The sequence below is a fragment of the Bombina bombina genome, chromosome 2 (assembly GCF_027579735.1).
Source record: "Bombina bombina isolate aBomBom1 chromosome 2, aBomBom1.pri, whole genome shotgun sequence".
Lineage (NCBI taxonomy): Eukaryota > Metazoa > Chordata > Amphibia > Anura > Bombinatoridae > Bombina > Bombina bombina.
The window spans coordinates 1,141,437,794-1,141,457,617 of record NC_069500.1 but is presented as its reverse complement, the minus strand read 5'-3'; the positions used below and the strand labels follow the sequence as shown (position 1 = coordinate 1,141,457,617).

Genomic DNA, 19,824 nt, shown 5'->3' with positions numbered 1-19,824 from the left:
TGATAGTATGTGTATAAAATCCATGTACATTATAACATTAAACACATTAATAATAGCTGACTTAGAGCTTCTTTCCATTAAGCCGCAATTCGGTTTGCATGCGCTCGCAAACCAATAAATATGCTGTTGGAAGCAATTTTGTTTATTGACTGCTTCCAGTGGCGCATTATACCTCAATATAGGCAGCCGGACTCTGGCTGACGAAAAAATCTTTGCGTCCCATAGAAAGTAATAGAAGCCATTAATTGATAAATTATACCAGGATTCCAATAAAAGCGCAAACCGTTAATACACTGTCGGAGGCTGTCGATACATTGAGAAATATTACACCCAGCTCAACTAGGTGTAAATGAGGAAAAAGGAGCTTTTTGAGGCCTGTTTCTCATTGAAATTGCAAATCCTGCAAACATTCCATGTAGAAAGAGGTTATATATGCAACATTTATTGGTCCTATGTATAGGAATATTTACATCTATGTTTTCATTGAAATATCAATATCTATGTACTTAGAAAAATAGATGCAAGCATGTGTCTACCTATTTCAAATGCAACCTTTGCCCAGGGATGCTATATATATTCTCAATATATATATAAATATAATTATATCTAATAATAATCTTCGCCTACATGTATATATGTATGATAATTGTATATATATCTTTGAGCTATATAAATCATATAATTACAATAATTACTTTTAAATGTTATGATAAAGGCTAATATATTTAAATTGAAAAATATTCTAACTACATTCAGTGTCTTTGAATTTCCGATATGTAACTACATAAATATAAAACATCATAAATACAACTGTATTAATAACTACCCCGGGGCTTGCCAAGTTACCATCACTTCTCCATTTTATTTTTAACCCTTCCACAATTCAACCTCTCCTGTCTCCACAGGAGATACCAAGCCAGGAGCTACCACCCAAATCAGGCAAGCCCCCCCGCCAATCGCTGCGACAACTTAAAACCAATTCTGAACAAAAAGGGGAGAGCGGGAGGGAGCTTCATCCCACCATCAGGTCCGGATGCGAAGACGAGCAGCACTTCCTGTCTTCACCCCTTTAACTCCTCTACATGCTCCACCCCACCAGCATCCACCCGGCTCCACTTGCCCTGCTACGGGGTCAAATGCCCCTCCCACTATATGCTCCCGGGGCCTTCTTTCACAAATTTTAACCAGCAACACACAGCTATGAAAAAGACCACACCTAACCTAACCTCAGAACAGATATTTAAAAATGCAGGGTGAGAGACATCCCCAGAGTGAGGCTGGATATAGAAACCCTGAATGAGCAGCAGGTGTTTGAAAGTTTCAGACTCACCAGGGAACAAATATATCAGTTATATGCCCTATTGCAAGACAGGCTGCAAAGCCAGGGCTATTCAAGCAGGACTGTCCCTGGAATGACCAAATTACTAGGGGCACTTCCCTCCTGCAGTTGTGGTAATGATGCTTTTTGCTTGCAGTTTAACAATTGCAGCCTAAGCAGCTGACTACCACTCATATCTCCTCCCACAATTTATTCCCGAGACCCGCCCTCAGGTTAGGGTTCAAATCTAATATTAGATTGGTGATAAGTGCTGTATAGGTACCAGTACTAGAAATATATATACAGGGAGTGCAGAATTATTAGGCAAGTTGTATTTTTGAGGATTAATTTTATTATTGAACAACAACCATGTTCTCAATGAACCCAAAAAACTCATTAATATCAAAGCTGAATAGTTTTGGAAGTAGTTTTTAGTTTGTTTTTAGTTATAGCTATTTTAGGGGGATATCTGTGTGTGCAGGTGACTATTACTGTGCATAATTATTAGGCAACTTAACAAAAAACAAATATATACCCATTTCAATTATTTATTTTTACCAGTGAAACCAATATAACATCTCAACATTCACAAATATACATTTCTGACATTCAAAAACAAAACAAAAACAAATCAGTGACCAATATAGCCACCTTTCTTTGCAAGGACACTCAAAAGCCTGCCATCCATGGATTCTGTCAGTGTTTTGATTTGTTCACTATCAACATTGCGTGCAGCAGCAACCACAGCCTCCCAGACACTGTTCAGAGAGGTGTACTGTTTTCCCTCCTTGTAAATCTCACATTTGATGATGGACCACAGGTTCTCAATGGGGTTCAGATCAAGTGAACAAGGAGGCCATGTCATTAGATTTTCTTCTTTTATACCCTTTCTTACCAGCCACGCTGTGCAGTACTTGGACGCGTGTGATGGAGCATTGTCCTGCATGAAAATCATGTTTTTCTTGAAGGATGCAGACTTCTTCCTGTACCACTGCTTGAAGAAGGTGTCTTCCAGAAACTGGCAGTAGGACTGGGAGTTGAGCTTGACTCCATCCTCAACCCGAAAAGGCCCCACAAGCTCATCTTTGATGATACCAGCCCAAACCAGTACTCCACCTCCACCTTGCTGGCGTCTGAGTCGGACTGGAGCTCTCTGCCCTTTACCAATCCAGCCACGGGCCCATCCATCTGGCCCATCAAGACTCACTCTCATTTCATCAGTCCATAAAACCTTAGAAAAATCAGTCTTGAGAGATTTCTTGGCCCAGTCTTGACGTTTCAGCTTGTGTGTCTTGTTCAGTGGTGGTCGTCTTTCAGCCTTTCTTACCTTGGCCATGTCTCTGAGTATTGCACACCTTGTGCTTTTGGGCACTCCAGTGATGTTGCAGCTCTGAAATATGGCCAAACTGGTGGCAAGTGGCATCTTGGCAGCTGCACGCTTGACTTTTCTCAGTTCATGGGCAGTTATTTTGCGCCTTGGTTTTTCCACACGCTTCTTGCGACCCTGTTGACTATTTTGAATGAAACGCTTGATTGTTCGATGATCACGCTTCAGAAGCTTTGCAATTTTAAGAGTGCTGCATCCCTCTGCAAGATATCTCACTATTTTTGACTTTTCTGAGCCTGTCAAGTCCTTCTTTTGACCCATTTTGCCAAAGGAAAGGAAGTTGCCTAATAATTATGCACACCTGATATAGGGTGTTGATGTCATTAGACCACACCCCTTCTCATTACAGAGATGCACATCACCTAATATGCTTTATTGGTAGTAGGCTTTCGAGCCTATACAGCTTGGAGTAAGACAACATGCATAAAGAGGATGATGTGGTCAAAATACTCATTTGCCTAATAATTCTGCACTCCCTGTATATATCGGTATAGTGAACTAAAAGATTGAAAGAAGCGAAGAGAGTACAAATATAGATACAATTTATTAAAATAAAGGTTTAAAACAATATATCAAGTGTTTAGACAATTAAAACATATGTATCTAAAAGTGCAGGGACGTCTCCCTTATTCGTTACTGTTTAGTAACAGTTGATAAAAAAGATCAAATGGCAGTGTAAAGTACTTGCGTTTTTAAATTGCTGTTAGCAAATGTGGAGTAAAAATGTATCTCCTAAGGTGTTCAGTAGAGATGCGAATTAACTGTCGGGTAGAGACCGCGTTGTGTGCGGCTTGGCGTTACCAGATGGTGTTGATTGCGCCTTTTACGTGACCGGTGTGACGTCACTAAAGCCGGTTGCGTACGGCGTTTCTATGGTAGCCCCTATTCCGCAAAGGTTGTGAAAGTCTTGGGGGAATAACTGTAGAACTTGGCGGTCAAAATAAATGACTTGATGGTTGCTTAATGCAATATGGGGATAAATGATCCTCAAATTGTGCAGGCTGTGCGGTCGTGATGTAGCGACTAAAAGTGCGGTTTGTTCCCTTTGGTTGCTAGTAGCAACTGGTGGGTCCTTTTGATGTTGAAACTTGGCGGTCGTTCAAAAACGACTATTTGGGCAGGTGTATCTTTGCGGTCGTTATTAAAAACGACTAAACGACTAGAAAGTCTTTGATTAGAAGAGCTTGGCGGTCACTTTATAGCGACTGGGAGATCTTTGCGGTCGTTAGTAACGACTCTGATGTTCACTTAGATGATGCTCTCCTCTAAAACCGTCCGTTCCGTGTTCCCTTGTCTCCCAGAGCAGCAGCTACAATCTTGTTTGGGTTGATGTAGTAATACACATCACAATTTGCTATATCCTGTAGTATTTCTAGCAGATATACTCTTATAGATTTTTCACTTGAACAGTGGGAGAAATCATTAACATGGAATTTCCTTCTGGGTTGTCTGAAAAATACATCATTCATTTCATTCTTCAGTAATATTCTCCTTTAAGATTCCTGTGTGCTGCTGTGTCTGAGAAAGCTAGCTGCAAAACCTGGACTGGAACCTGGACTCTAGCGAGCTCCTAGTTTCACATGATGTAGTCACTCTAAGAAATTATATGCTGTAGGTATTGACATATATTTATACTGTGATATATGTTTTTTTTTTTTCTTGTTTGTTTAGTCTATACAAGTTATATGATAGTTTTTGGAACCATTTTTCAGCTTGTCCATACTAGTAATAAAGTAATTAAAGGGACATAAACACAAAAATTTTCTTTCATGATTCATATAGAACATGCAATTTTAAACAACTTTCCAATGTAATTCTATTACCACATTTTGGGACAGGTTACGAGTGGCGCACTAACAGTTGTGCTCAAGCGATATCGGGTTTATTGCAAGTGACTGCACATGTTGGAAGTATTGTGTTCATTACAAGTTAAAAGTAAACGCGATCACTTAAGTGCAATGGAATTTATTTGGATAGTGCAACTTTAGAACTCTGGTTAACTGTTACGCTTAAATTTATTTTTCGCAAGACACATCAAAAATTTATTTAAAAGTAGAGTTACACTCATAATAATACCATATAATAAAAATTATGTTAAAAAAATATTTCCACTTTTCACACTCCATTGACTTTTATTATTATTATTATTATTATTATTATTATTATTATTATTATTATTATTATCAGTTATTTGTAGAGCGCCAACTTCTATGGGGTAATACGTTAACATGATGGTGATATTTGAAGTTCTACTTTTTTGTGCATGTCAAGTTAGCGTGCAAGTGAAAACTTTTACTCCCAACTTCCCGTCGCATGAAAAATTATTACTTCTAGTGGCGTTAAGACGAGATCAGGAGTGATAAATAGCTCTCTACTAGTAATTTAGCCCTTATTTGATTTTCTTGTTATCCCTTGTTGAAGAACAGGAAGGTAAATTTAGGATTGTGCACATGTCTGCAGTACTATAATATACATTTATCAAAGGCTGGGAGGATGAGGTTCGCAGTCTTAAACCTCATCCATCCAGCCTCCCGGTTAGCGAGCAGCAGCACGCTGCCTGTAGTTAACATTAAACAATTCCCTTATTGTGCAAAGCCAACTTGTGCAAGGCCAATTACACGCAAAGGGGGGCTGTCCATCATCTCGATCTGATTGGATTGATATAACTGCAAATCGCCACCTAAAGTGTGGGGATAGAACAAGTAGCACTAACTAGCCTTTCCGGCTCACTATTGTCGAGACTGAAATGCAGGAACACCAAAGCAGGTATCACTGCTTGTTAAATGGAGCCCTATATGTCAGTAGTTTTGCATTAGCAAGAGCACTTGATGACAGCACTATTTCCTGTCATATAGAGCTCCAGACATGTGCACGCTACCTATTCAGATATCTCTTCAACAAAGAATAAAATGAGGATTAAGCAAATTTAATAAAATAAGTAAATTTGAAACTTTTAAAAAATTGTATTCTCTGTCTAAATCATATTTTATTTTTTTTTTGGGGGGGGGGTTCATGTCCCTTTAAGGATGCTTTTCTTTATCTAGAAGACTGACCTAAATTCACTAGCCAGTTGTGAATTATCACTGAGAAGCATAACACGTAATTCATTGCAGTTACTACACCTATAATGTGATACCCAATATGGGCATGCTGATAATTTTTCATTTGCTATGCTTTGTGCAAACAAAAAAAATGAGGTAATTACCTTTTACAATGAGAAATTACTAAAAAAAATAATATAAATAGTGAAATAAGACAATAGTAATTTTCAACAATGTGCACTTGTCTAAGGTATATAATATATGTATATATATATATATATATATATATATATATATATATATATATATATATATATATTCATATTCACACACTTGAGACTCCTTGAGGACTCCTTGAAAAAGTCTTTGTGGGGGAAACGTACGTCGCTTATCGATTAGGATACAGCACGTAAGGCGGGACTTTTGAATGCAACGGAACTACCTTGATCCAAATTCAGCTGGGAATGCTGAGATGCCACGGCATTCCTTCAGCTGTAGATCATACATTTGTAATGTTGCTTGTCCTTATAGTGTGCTTATATATTGTCCTATATCTGATGTTTTTATGTATTTTAAATAAATGTTTACCTAGACCCTGTAGTCTCCTGTCATCTAAGAGGAGTGGGATATTTTTGAGTGAATACAACTGAGAGCTCAGTCATTAGCTCTCAAGTGTGTGAGTATGGCCCTGTAGTATTCACATATATCATTTGTATCTCAGAACTTCATTATTTTTGTTCATCTCTCTTAATTTGAGGATTCTGGCATGGAAAAGTGAAGATCTTAAAGGGACATTTTCCCAAGATTGATCTAGTAAAAGAAAACAGTCTAAAAGACTATATTCTTTAAAGGGATAGTAAAGTCCAAATTAAACTTTAATGATTCAGATAAGGCATGACATTTTAAAGAACTTTCTAATTTACTTTTATCATCTAATTTGCTTTTGTTCACTTGTTATTCTTAGTTGAAGGATAATACTAAGTAGGTTCATATGCTAATTTCTAAGTTCTTGAAAGCCGCCTCTAATTTAATTGCATTTGACAGTTTTTCACAGCTAGGGGGCGTTCGTTCATGTGCTTCATATAGATAACATTGGGCTCATGCACGCGAAGTTATTTAAGAGTCAGCACTAATTGCCTGAAATGCAAGTCTCTTAAACGATCTGATATAAGGAGGCAGTCTGCAGAGGCTTAGATACAAGGTAATTACAGAGGTAAAAAGTATATTTCTAAAACAGTATTGGTTATACAAAACTGGGGAATGGTAAATAAAGGGATTTTCTATCTTTTTAAACAATAGCATTTTTGTGTTTACTATCCCTTTAATATATACCTTAGACAAGTGCACATTTTTGATAAATTACTATTGTCTTATTATACTTGGTTATAATGGCAAGGCTTAGCAATCCACATCACCATCTTACAGCTAGAGATAAACTGAAAATGCAAAGAACTACTAACATTTTTTTAAAATAAATAACTTTTATTATTAATGCAGACTTTTTTTGAGTTTGGTGAGTTTAAATCAGCGTTTATAAGAAGAGTACAATGGAGCTAAATCTATAACACAGTTACTATATTATACTTATCTTCATGCTGTAATATTATGCATTGCTTCCTATATAATATGACAAAAACCCCTTAAGGTAAACTCAAAATTATGGCCCCTGATTAATTTCTTTATTATCTTTCATTTAACTATTTAACTAACCACATTAAATAGGATATTATTAAAAGGTTACTGACATATAACAATGAAAAAATAAAATATAAAATACTAATGGTTTATATGATGTTTTAAGGCTATTTAAGTTGCTCATAGAGGTCTTTGTATTTTAAAACCAATTAATAAACTCTCCTTGTATGTCAAAGGAGAGCAGTAGGAACTTTTATGATTGACAGCATATTTGAGACATTTTATACCCTTCCATATAAGTTCCCATAGGCCTGAGCAATCATAATCCTTTGTGCATTGCAGCGCTGAGTTAGAATATCAATCAAGACGTCCTTGTCACATCCTGTAGAAAAAGAAGAACATGTTTCAACTGATACCCTCTTGATATTTAATAACAGTCACCAAAAGTATACAGTTCTTGGATTTATTGAAAAATCTTTAATAGACACTATTTTGACTAACAGTTAATTCAGAGCACGTAATGATCACTCCATAACCTCCAGTAAAAATAAAACATACAATAATGTACAGCTTAGCAAAATTAACATTTTTACAGGAACAATTACAATACAAAAGCATATATATTTCATATTTAAATATTATAAATCATTAGAATATCTTCGAATACTTTTCTCTGTGGAAATTGCTTTTATGCTAAATGTGCCTGCTTTGATCATTTTTATTGATTTAGTGAGAGGCATCTTATTGATTAGTTTAGTTACTTATTTAAAAAGTCCTTATTTTTATAACTATTTGTTATGTTTTTAATGCAACCAATCATTGCAGAAATAATTTTCTTATATTAAAATATACTGTATAATTGATTGCACGTACTGGGCTAGATTACAAGTGGTGCACTATTGTTATGGCGAGTCACGATAAGCAATATCGCGACCACACTAACCTGTGTGCAAACAAATTTAGCGGGCTTAAGGTTTGCTTGAGTAGAGTCCTAGCATAAAGGGTAAGAGTTAAAAAAAATAAATAATAAAAGGAAAAAACGTATATGACAAGGTTTTTGAATGGAAAGGGCTTTAATTGATTTATTTATGTCTAAATATGTGTGTGTATGTATAAATATTATATATATATATATATATATATATATATATATATATATATATATAGACAACAACATTTGCACTCTCACCTACTGTAGAGACAAATATATCAGGGTGCCAAATATACATACTACGCACACAATTAGAAATGGCACTCTCTGGATTTAAAGTGAACAAGAGTGCTCCTTTATTCAAACAGTGTCAACTCTGTTTGAATATAGGAACATTGTGGTTCACTATAAATCCAGATAGTGCCATTTATTTCTAATTGTGTGCGTGTGTGTATATATATATATATATACAGGGAGTGCAGAATTATTAGGCAAGTTGTATTTTTGAGGATTAATTTTATTATTGAACAACAACCATGTTCTCAATGAACCCAAAAAACTCATTAATATCAAAGCTGAATAGTTTTGGAAGTAGTTTTTAGTTTGTTTTTAGTTATAGCTATTTTAGGGGGATATCTGTGTGTGCAGGTGACTATTACTGTGCATAATTATTAGGCAACTTAAAAAAAACAAATATATACCCATTTCAATTATTTATTTTTACCAGTGAAACCAATATAACATCTCAACATTCACAAATATACATTTCTGACATTCAAAAACAAAACAAAAACAAATCAGTGACCAATATAGCCACCTTTCTTTGCAAGGACACTCAAAAGCCTGCCATCCATGGATTCTGTCAGTGTTTTGATCTGTTCACCATCAACATTGCATGCAGCAGCAACCACAGCCTCCCAGACACTGTTCAGAGAGGTGTACTGTTTTCCCTCCTTGTAAATCTCATATTTGATAATGGACCACAGGTTCTCAATGGGGTTCAGATCAAGTGAACAAGGAGGCCATGTCATTAGATTTTCTTATTTTATACCCTTTCTTGCCAGCCACGCTGTGGAGTACTTGGACGCGTGTGATGGAGCATTGTCCTGCATGAAAATCATGTTTTTCTTGAAGGATGCAGACTTCTTCCTGTACCACTGCTTGAAGAAGGTGTCTTCCAGAAACTGGCAGTAGGACTGGGAGTTGAGCTTGACTCCATCCTCAACCCGAAAAGGCCCAACAAGCTCATCTTTGATGATACCAGCCCAAACCAGTACTCCACCTCCACCTTGCTGGCGTCTGAGTCGGACTGGAGCACTCTGCCCTTTACCAATCCAGCCACGGGCCCATCCATCTGGCCCATCAAGATTCACTCTCATTTCATCAGTCCATAAAACCTTAGAAAAATCAGTCTTGAGATATTTCTTGGCCCAGTCTTGACGTTTCAGCTTGTGTGTCTTGTTCAGTGGTGGTCGTCTTTCAGCCTTTCTTACCTTGGCCATGTCTCTGAGTATTGCACACCTTGTGCTTTTGGGCACTCCAGTGATGTTGCAGCTCTGAAATATGGCCAAACTGGTGGCAAGTGGCATCTTGGCAGCTGCACGCTTGACTTTTCTCAGTTCATGGGCAGTTATTTTGCGCCTTGGTTTTTCCACACGCTTCTTGCGACCCTGTTGACTATTTTGAATGAAACGCTTGATTGTTCGATGATCACGCTTCAGAAGCTTTGCAATTTTAAGAGTGCTGCATCCCTCTGCAAGATATCTCACTATTTTTGACCTTTCTGAGCCTGTCAAGTCCTTCTTTTGACCCATTTTGCCAAAGGAAAGGAAGTTGCCTAATAATTATGCACACCTGATATAGGGTGTTGATGTCATTAGACCACACCCCTTCTCATTACAGAGATGCACATCACCTAATATGCTTAATTGGTAGTAGGCTTTCGAGCCTATACAGCTTGGAGTAAGACAACATGCATAAAGAGGATGATGTGGTCAAAATACTCATTTGCCTAATAATTCTGCACTCCCTGTACATACAAACATATGTGTGTACAGGGAGTGCAGAATTATTAGGCAAATGAGTATTTTGACCACATCATCCTCTTTATGCATGTTGTCTAACTCCAAGCTGTATAGGCTCGAAAGCCTACTACCAATTAAGCATATTAGGTGATGTGCATCTCTGTAAGGAGAAGGGGTGTGGTCTAATAACATCAACACCCTATATCAGGTGTGCATAATTATTAGGCAACTTCCTTTCCTTTGGCAAAATGGGTCAAAAGAAGGACTTGACAGGCTCAGAAAAGTCAAAAATAGTGAGATATCTTGCAGAGGGATGCAGCACTCTTAAAATTGCAAAGCTTCTGAAGCGTGATCATCGAACAATCAAGCGTTTCATTCAAAATAGTCAACAGGGTCGCAAGAAGCGTGTGGAAAAACCAAGGCGCAAAATAACTGCCCATGAACTGAGAAAAGTCAAGAGTGCAGCTGCCAAGATGCCACTTGCCACCAGTTTGGCCATATTTCAGAGCTGCAACATCACTGGAGTGCCCAAAAGCACAAGGTGTGCAATACTCAGAGACATGGCCAAGGTAAGAAAGGCTGAAAGACGACCACCACTGAACAAGACACACAAGCTGAAACGTCAAGACTGGGCCAAGAAATATCTCAAGACTGATTTTTCTAAGGTTTTATGGACTGATGAAATGAGAGTGAGTCTTGATGGGCCAGATGGATGGGCCCGTGGCTGGATTGGTAAAGGGCAGAGAGCTCCAGTCCGACTCAGACGCCAGCAAGGTGGAGGTGGAGTACTGGTTTGGGCTGGTATCATCAAAGATGAGCTTGTGGGGCCTTTTCGGGTTGAGGATGGAGTCAAGCTCAACTCCCAGTCCTACTGCCAGTTTCTGGAAGACACCTTCTTCAAGCAGTGGTACAGGAAGAAGTCTGCATCCTTCAAGAAAAACATGATTTTCATGCAGGACAATGCTCCATCACACACGTCCAAGTACTCCACAGCGTGGCTGGCAAGAAAGGGTATAAAAGAAGAAAATCTAATGACATGGCCTCCTTGTTCACCTGATCTGAACCCCATTGAGAACCTGTGGTCCATCATCAAATGTGAGATTTACAAGGAGGGAAAACAGTACACCTCTCTGAACAGTGTCTGGGAGGCTGTGGTTGCTGCTGCACGCAATGTTGATGGTGAACAGATCAAAAGACTGACAGAATCCATGGATGGCAGGCTTTTGAGTGTCCTTGCAAAGAAAGGTGGCTATATTGGTCACTGATTTGTTTTTGTTTTGTTTTTGAATGTCAGAAATGTATATTTGTGAATGTTGAGATGTTATATTGGTTTCACTGGTAAAAATAAATAATTGAAATGGGTATATATTTGTTTTTTGCTAAGTTGCCTAATAATTATGCACAGTAATAGTCACCTGCACACACAGATATCCCCCTAAAATAGCTATAACTAAAAACAAACTAAAAACTACTTCCAAAACTATTCAGCTTTGATATTAATGAGTTTTTTGGGTTCATTGAGAACATGGTTGTTGTTCAATAATAAAATTAATCCTCAAAAATACAACTTGCCTAATAATTCTGCACTCCCTGTATAAATATGTATATACATGTGTATATATATATATATATATATATATATATATATATATATATATATATTTATATACACACACATACACACACAAATAAACACACAATAACACATGTATATACACTTTGGAACCCTTTTCACTCAAATACCTTAAACCATGAAAAATAATTTTTATTCAATTTTAATATTTTCTAATGTGTTTTACTCTGTATTTACTCTAAATAGTTTACACCCCAGTGTTCTTCACATAGTAGAAAATGTTATCAGAATTTTTACATATATATTCCTATATATATATCTGTATCTATCCATACCTGCATATATTCATGTAGATATATAGGTATATATATATATATATATATATATATATATATATATTTATAAATATATATATATATATATTAAAGTATATATAAATATATATTTATTTATATAAAAAATATTGGAATGTAAAATACGCATAATTACCTTCAGGTGTAGGTATAACGCACTGTCGGGTTAGCGCACAAGTGATGAGTCAATTTATTTTAAAAGTGTGCTCAATTAAAGTCTATGGGAAGAAGTTAGGAAGGTTGCAATATCGGACTTTACTCGCACGCAAACAATTTACTTTCAAATTGTAATACGCATGCTAACCCATGCTTTAAAAGTTTACTTCCAGCATGTTTGCACATGAGCGAAAGTCTTAATTGCGCCCCACTTGTAATCTGGCTCACTTTGTAGTAAGGAAAAATTACATAGTTTTAAGCTCATTATTTTCACTGCTAAAATATAACTCTTGATTTAATGATGACAACTTCACTAGGGATAGTAAATATATCCAGTAGTTTTTACATTATGTGCAATAAGATACTTTAGGTATGTCTTTAGGCTAAAAGTAAATTATGCCAGTGAACTATATATTTTCTGTGCTTCCTTCAACCCCTTTTTTTTTAAATCCTGCAACAACCACCAGAACAACATCAGAACATTTTCTTTTTTCTTTTTGCACCATTTAAAACACTTATTCATCATTTTTGTACCATTGCAACCTTTCACTAACTGGGCTTTAACCCTTTATATAAGTGTGTTTCACAACTGAAACAGACAACCAGCACTGAAAGATAAAACAATAAAACATTGCTATTGATCCATCATTTTTTGGCTCAGAACAATAGGTTTTGTCAAAGGGGACACTGTTTTACTCTGTAGGCTGCCTAATGGTTTTTCTTCCTTTGTATTCATACCTTAAGAATACAGAGGTCATGATATTAATGGGAATTATCTGTTTCTTTAGCAGTTGCTGAAAAAAACAACTTTGCTTTTTCGGATTCTTGGGGAGAAAAAAATCTTTCATAAGAATTGCTGCACAATGTTTTTTTTTGTTTTTTTTAAAGAACAGTTTTGTACAGTTTGACATCTTAAATCTTTATTGAAGTCATAAGGTTTTTCATTTCATTTATTTTTTTACTCTAGTCCACACCATAAAGTCTGCATACTGTTTCATCTTTGTCACCATTCATTTCTCTGGTCATTACAATAAATGAAGTAGCCCCTATAGACTACTTTCCAATGTTTGCAGGTAGTACAAAAATACTTAAACCCAATTTTTTTCTTTCATGATTCAGAAACAGTATGCAATTGTAAACAACTTTTAAATGTAGTTCTATTATCTAATGTGCTTAAAGGGACAGTCTACATCAGAATTTATATTGTTTTACAAGATAGATAATCCTTTTATTACCTATTCCCTAGTTTTGCATAACTGTAATTATCTTGTATCTAAGCCTCTGCAAACTGCCCCCTTATTTCAGTTCTTTTGACAGACTTGCATTTTAGCCAATCAGTGCTGGCTCCTAGGAAATTCCACCTGCGTCAGGACAGTGTTATCTATATGACACAAATTAACTAACACCCTCTAGTGGTAAAAAAATGTCAAAATACATTCAGAAAAGAGGCAACCTTCAAGGTTTAAGAAATTAGTATATGAACCTCCTAGGTTTAGCTTTCAACTAAGAATACCAAGAGAACAAAGCAAAATTGATGATAACAGTAAATTGGAAAATTGTTTAAAATTATATGCCCTATCTGAATCATGAAAGTTTATTTTGTACAAGACTGTCCCTTTAATTCTCCTGATACTGTTTGTTGAAAAGCATGCTAATTGGTGGCTGCAGATAGAATCCTAATGTTATTGGCTCGCCCATGTACATTGCTATTTTTTAAACAAAGGTTACTTAAAGAATGTAGCAAATTAGAACACAAAAAACAACAAATAATCAGAGAGCGCCAACTAGAGGCAAAGGAAGATTCTAACAAATAAATCAATGATTATCAGACATTTATTAAACATATACTTAATAGCATGGATCCATGTAACTTATATACTCAAATATACTAAAAATACAATCATAAATAGTAATAACAAGCAAAAGAAAATAATTAAAAACAATAAAAGATATATTAAAACTATTAATATCACCAATTACGGGGATAAGCGAGATGTGAGTCACATAAAATGATCTCTGGAGGAAAAGAGTCCAATAAATAAGATATATGTTTAATAAATGTCTGATAATCATTGATTTATTTGTTAGAATCTTCCTTTGCCTCTAGTTGGCACTCTCGGATTATTTGTTGTTTTTTGTGTTCTTATTAGGGTAAGCTAGATACCCTATATCCAGGAGCCATAAGGAAGTAGGTTGAGCGCTGTTAGATATTTTGTACGCAATGTAGCAAATTAGATCATGGAAATAAATTGTAATCTTGTTATTGTTTAAAATTGCATTGAATCATGAAATATAATTTTTGGGTTTAATTTCCCTTTAAACCTTCTCAAACCAACATAACATTTCTAATTGAAAAGATGAGAGGGGAATGGGGGATAGCAAGATTGTTTTTAAAAACGCACAAAAATAAAAGCTAAAATTAATTATTATAATATTCATTGAATATATGGCCAATTGCATTAACAGTACAATAATGTACCAAAGAAAAAAAAAAACTTTTAAGATTGATACAGATTCACGAATGTATATGGCTCTCAGGTCTCTCCAGTGAGCCAAATATTTCCTATTACAGTGTTATTATAAAGAGAATATTTATTAAGGTTTTACAGTTTCTCTTGTACTTTATATATATATATATATATATATATATATATATATATATATATATATATATATATATATATATATATATATATTTTGGAATTTGTTTAGAGATGTGCAACTGTTACTATTTTATGATTATTATTATTTTTTAAATTAACAACTGTGCTGCAAAACATTCTTTCATTTAGCAGGAATTTATTGTAATTTAATTACTATGCACTGTATGCTGCAGACAAACATATTGCTCTTCAGAGATACATTCAGTTTATAGTTTAAGTAATGCATCCACAATGAATTTTAATCTGACTTACAACATATAAAGGTTAGGCAGAATTATAACCAAATATAAATGAAGACATCTCATTACCAACATATTTTCAGATTAAAAGTTATATTCCATAAATGTTACATAATAAATAAATAAATGTAAAGAAAATATCTGCATATATACGATAGGAAATTTAAAGTTAAATAGAACTAAATCATATAACTCCTCAATTGTACTTGCTTACTTTTTGGGAGAAAAAGCAGGCTAATTTTCATGATTGCAAATTGCATTTATGATTGTATGAAGTGATAATTATTGTTTGAATAAGTCTGCAATATCTTGGATGTACTGTTCCCAAGGCCACTAAATATGTTGGAAAGTAGCCATTCAGAGAGTATTACTTGTTTCCAGAAAAGAATCCTTGAATTCAGAAGTCACATTCATATTAACAAATGACACTTTAGAAATTGTTCATAAATCTAAATAAAATGTCTGAAAATTATGAATCTCTATAATTGGCACTGTACAGATTAACAATTATATTTGTCACATTATTATATGGTTTATAAAACATAGAGCGGATTCTGTGCTATATTTCCTTTAGATCCAAGTGTGGGATGTACCCGTTTATTAGATATGGCACTTTTTCCTTATGTAATTGTTTGGTTTAAGGACTCTACAACTTTACACTTATTTCTAAGTAAATAAACATCTAAAATACACTACAACTTTACACTTATTTTATTTTTTAAGTAAACAAACATCTAACATAACTTTCTCAGTACATTAACATATAATAATACTTAGAGTAATGTTTGCTTTGAATTTATTGTTCACTATAGCATTTATTTAAAGCTAGATTACCAGTAAAGCACCATGTTGTGCTTCTGTGTTGCACATTAACTTTGCTAGAAGTAAACTGCATGCATCGGGTTTCGCTCGTATAAGTTGAAAGTAAAAAGTTTGCATGTAAGGGCAACCCAACACACACACACACACACAAAGAAATAAACTCCCCCATAGAACCCATACCTTCGCCTTCACCCACATCACAATGAGCCCCCTACTCTAATAACCCCTAAACTACGACATAGCCCACCACAAAATACCCTGCTACACTATTAACCACCTAAACTGCGAGATAGCCCAACACAAAACACCCCTCTACACTATTAACCCCTAAACCACAACATAGCCCACTGCAAAACACCCCACTACACTATTAACCCCTATTCCGCCACACCCCCATTGCAAACTACCCTGCAACACTGTTAAATAGCCACACACCCCCATCGCAAAGTACCCCCTAACCTCATAACCACTTAACTTCCCAACACCCCTGACCTTACACCCCTAAGCTACATAAAAATACTATCATTATATAAAAAAGTACCATTACAGAAAAAAAAAAAAAAAAACCAGGAAGGCCTATTCTAAAACTAAAGTTGGGCAGTGTGCTAGTTTAAGTGAATAGCTCTTTTGGTGCGCAAAACAGTATACTAAAACCAAAGTAACTGCCCACCCCACCAAAAAAAAAAATCTACCCTAATAATTGCTCTGATAAGGGCATTTTGCAGGATAATGCCCTAAAATTATGACAGTTCTTTTGTGAATAAAAACAAACTATTTAAAAATAAAAACCTAGAAAAAACCCTATCCTAAGAAAAGTTGCCCTAAAAAGGCATTTTGTAGGGTATTGCCCTAAAATGATTACAGTTTTTTTATGAATAAAAAAAAACCTATCCTAAAAATGATGCCCTGAAAAGGGCATCAGTAATTACAGCTCTTTTGCCCCCTAAACTAAAAAAACCCACCCCAAAAAATCCTATCACTAAACCCCAAAATTGGGGCTCACCAAACTTAAATGGGGCTCCTAGGTAATCGCCTCCAGGGGTGCTCATCTTTCTTCATCGATGGAGGTGCTCCTCTATCTTCCATCCGATGCTTCTAATCTTCAATCTGAAGTTTCTTATTTTCTTCTTATCTTCCATCCATTCCGTTTTCATGCGGTCACCACTACACACTGAAGCTTGAATGTGAGATTCCCTTTATATAGCAGTGCCCTTGCATTCCTATTGGCTGATTTTCAAATCCAAATTCAAATCAGCCGATAGAAAAAGCTTTCATTCTACTGGCTGATTTGAATTTGGTTAAACTGAAGTCTTCTTAAAGGGACAACATTTTGAGATAGAAATTGTGCACATATTAGGAAGAAATTTAACCTGTAACTTTTTAAACAAGTTTTTTCTAAATGATCACCAAAATACTGGCCACTGTCTCCACTTTAACTTATTTTATCTCAACCTTTCTATATTATTTATTTTTCTTTCTTAGCTTAAAGGGTTATGAAACTCAAACATTTTATTTTCTGATTCAGATGTAGCATATCATTTTAAAAACATTTTCAATCTACTTCTACTATAAAATTTGCTTTGTTCCCATGGTATTCTTTGTTGAAGAGATACCTAGGTAGCAGTCTGGAGCACTACATGGCAGGAAATAATGCTGCCATCTAGTGTTCTTTCAAATGGATAACATTCCTGCAAAACTGCTACCATATAGGGCTCCAGACATTTGCATGGTCCTGATTTTTCAAAAAAGATAACAAGGGAACAATGAAAATTTGATTATAGATATAAATTGGAAAGTTGTTTAAAATTGCATGTTCTATCTGAATCATGAATGAAAAATGTTGGATTTCATGTCCCTTTAAAGGACCATTAAATGCAACAAAATTGCATAATGAACAAATGCAAAAGAAAATAAGAAACTACCACTGACTCTTAATTTCAAATGATTGTTTTCTGACAAATTTCAAATTTATACCCATTTCCTTGCATCCTGTCATTTTAACATTTATGTTTACTTTTTTAACTCAAAAGCATCTCTGTTCTATTTAAACAATAGTTCATTACTTGAAAACGAGAGAAATCTCAATGTATCCTTCCTGGTAAAATATTTTATAAAGAAATAAATAAAAATTAAATATGATATCCAGAAGTACACACAATCATCCTATATTGCATCAGTCTTTTTGGAAAACAACCATTTAGCAGTATTTGGTGAATTCTTACAGTAAACACCATTGATGTGAGTCTTCTGGAAGACTACAGTGAACTCTAGAGGTGAAATGTCATAACAAGTAAGATGAAGATCCATCTTGAGGAACAATTGTGTTTTTTTCTGGAATATATCATTTCAGACCTTTTTCTGAAAATTGGCAACCATCTCAGATATGTCCACTCGGGTGTCTAGTGGTGTAGTGTCATCATAAGGGCTGAGAACAGAATATAGACCACACAGGGTTTAAACTAGGAGGGGAGAGGGGAGAAAGAGGAGAAAGAGAAAAAAAATGACTATGTGCTATTTCCTCCCTCGGCAAAACTTCCCTCTCTTCCAAACAGAGGGAAAAAGGGTTCAAACTCAGTAAAAATAATATAATTTTTCAAAAGGGTAGAGTATATGTTTATGAATATTCGGGGGGAAGATTTTATTTAAATCCTTGTGAATATTTGCATATGAATTATGATTGACCATGAAACCTGTTTGGTCCGGGTGAATGAGGTTAGGTAAGAGTATTTTGAGTCTTTTGGTGAGAATATTAGCTAAAATCTTGTAATCAGAGTTTAAGAGTAATATCGGACGATATGCGCTGAGACTAAGGGGGTTTTCTGTTTTTTTCAGAATTAATATAGTAAGAGCTCTTTTAAAGTAATAAGATGGTATCTTCCCCTGAGAATAATAATGATTAAATAAATGTAATAAAGTATGGACAATATCCAGGGCTACAATTCTGTAGAATTCAATAGGTATTTGATCTGGACGAGCTGCTTTGTTTAAAGATGGCTGCCAGTATCTCAAGTTCTGTGATAGGTTCATTGAGAATTGAACATTCCTGGGAAGATATAGTAGGGGTGCAAATTTGTTTTGAGTATCAATCCCGTCCTTATCATACACTTTCTGATAATATTTGTATAACTCATTGGATTTATACTGGGTCTCAGAGAAAAATGCAGCTCCAATCTTAATAAGATCCCTTTCTTTGTGAGATGAAATTTATTTAGACCAATTAATCCTGGTGTAATTAATTAAATAAGCATTCATAACTTGGTTAGAAAACTAGCTAGCATTTTCTTCTTGAACTTAATCATGAATGCTTTTATTTCACCTTTTAAAACAACTTTGGCTGCTTCCCAAATGATTTCACGTTTATCTTTGTAATCTTGATTATTAATATTTATTCCCTTCATCTGTTTTTTAGCAAGAGTATACAATTTTCGTTGTTTATCATGATTTTTCATGTTTATCATGAATTTGGGGAAAAAGTTATTGGCTGCCCGACTATCAACCACTTTATGTAAATAAAGAGAAATGGGAGCATGATCTGAAATTATAAAGTCTTTGATATCAGCTTTCAGATCCAAGGAGAGCATTCTCTCTGAGACCAAGAACATATCCAATCAGGAAAATCCTTTATGAGTGCGGGATTTGCATGTATAAGCTTTAATATCCAGATGGAGGTTTCGCCATATAT

General features: G+C 35.1%; 1 protein-coding gene across 1 annotated transcript in view; it reads right to left on the bottom strand.

Moving 5' to 3' along the window:
* Window positions 1-19,824, bottom strand: part of ANXA10 (annexin A10) — a 157,961-nt gene that overhangs the window by 95,201 nt on the left and 42,936 nt on the right. Inside the window, exon 3 of the mRNA XM_053700841.1 lies at window positions 7,669-7,763. Within this exon, the coding sequence (XP_053556816.1) occupies window positions 7,669-7,763 (95 nt within the window). The remainder of the gene's footprint in view (window positions 1-7,668; window positions 7,764-19,824) is intronic.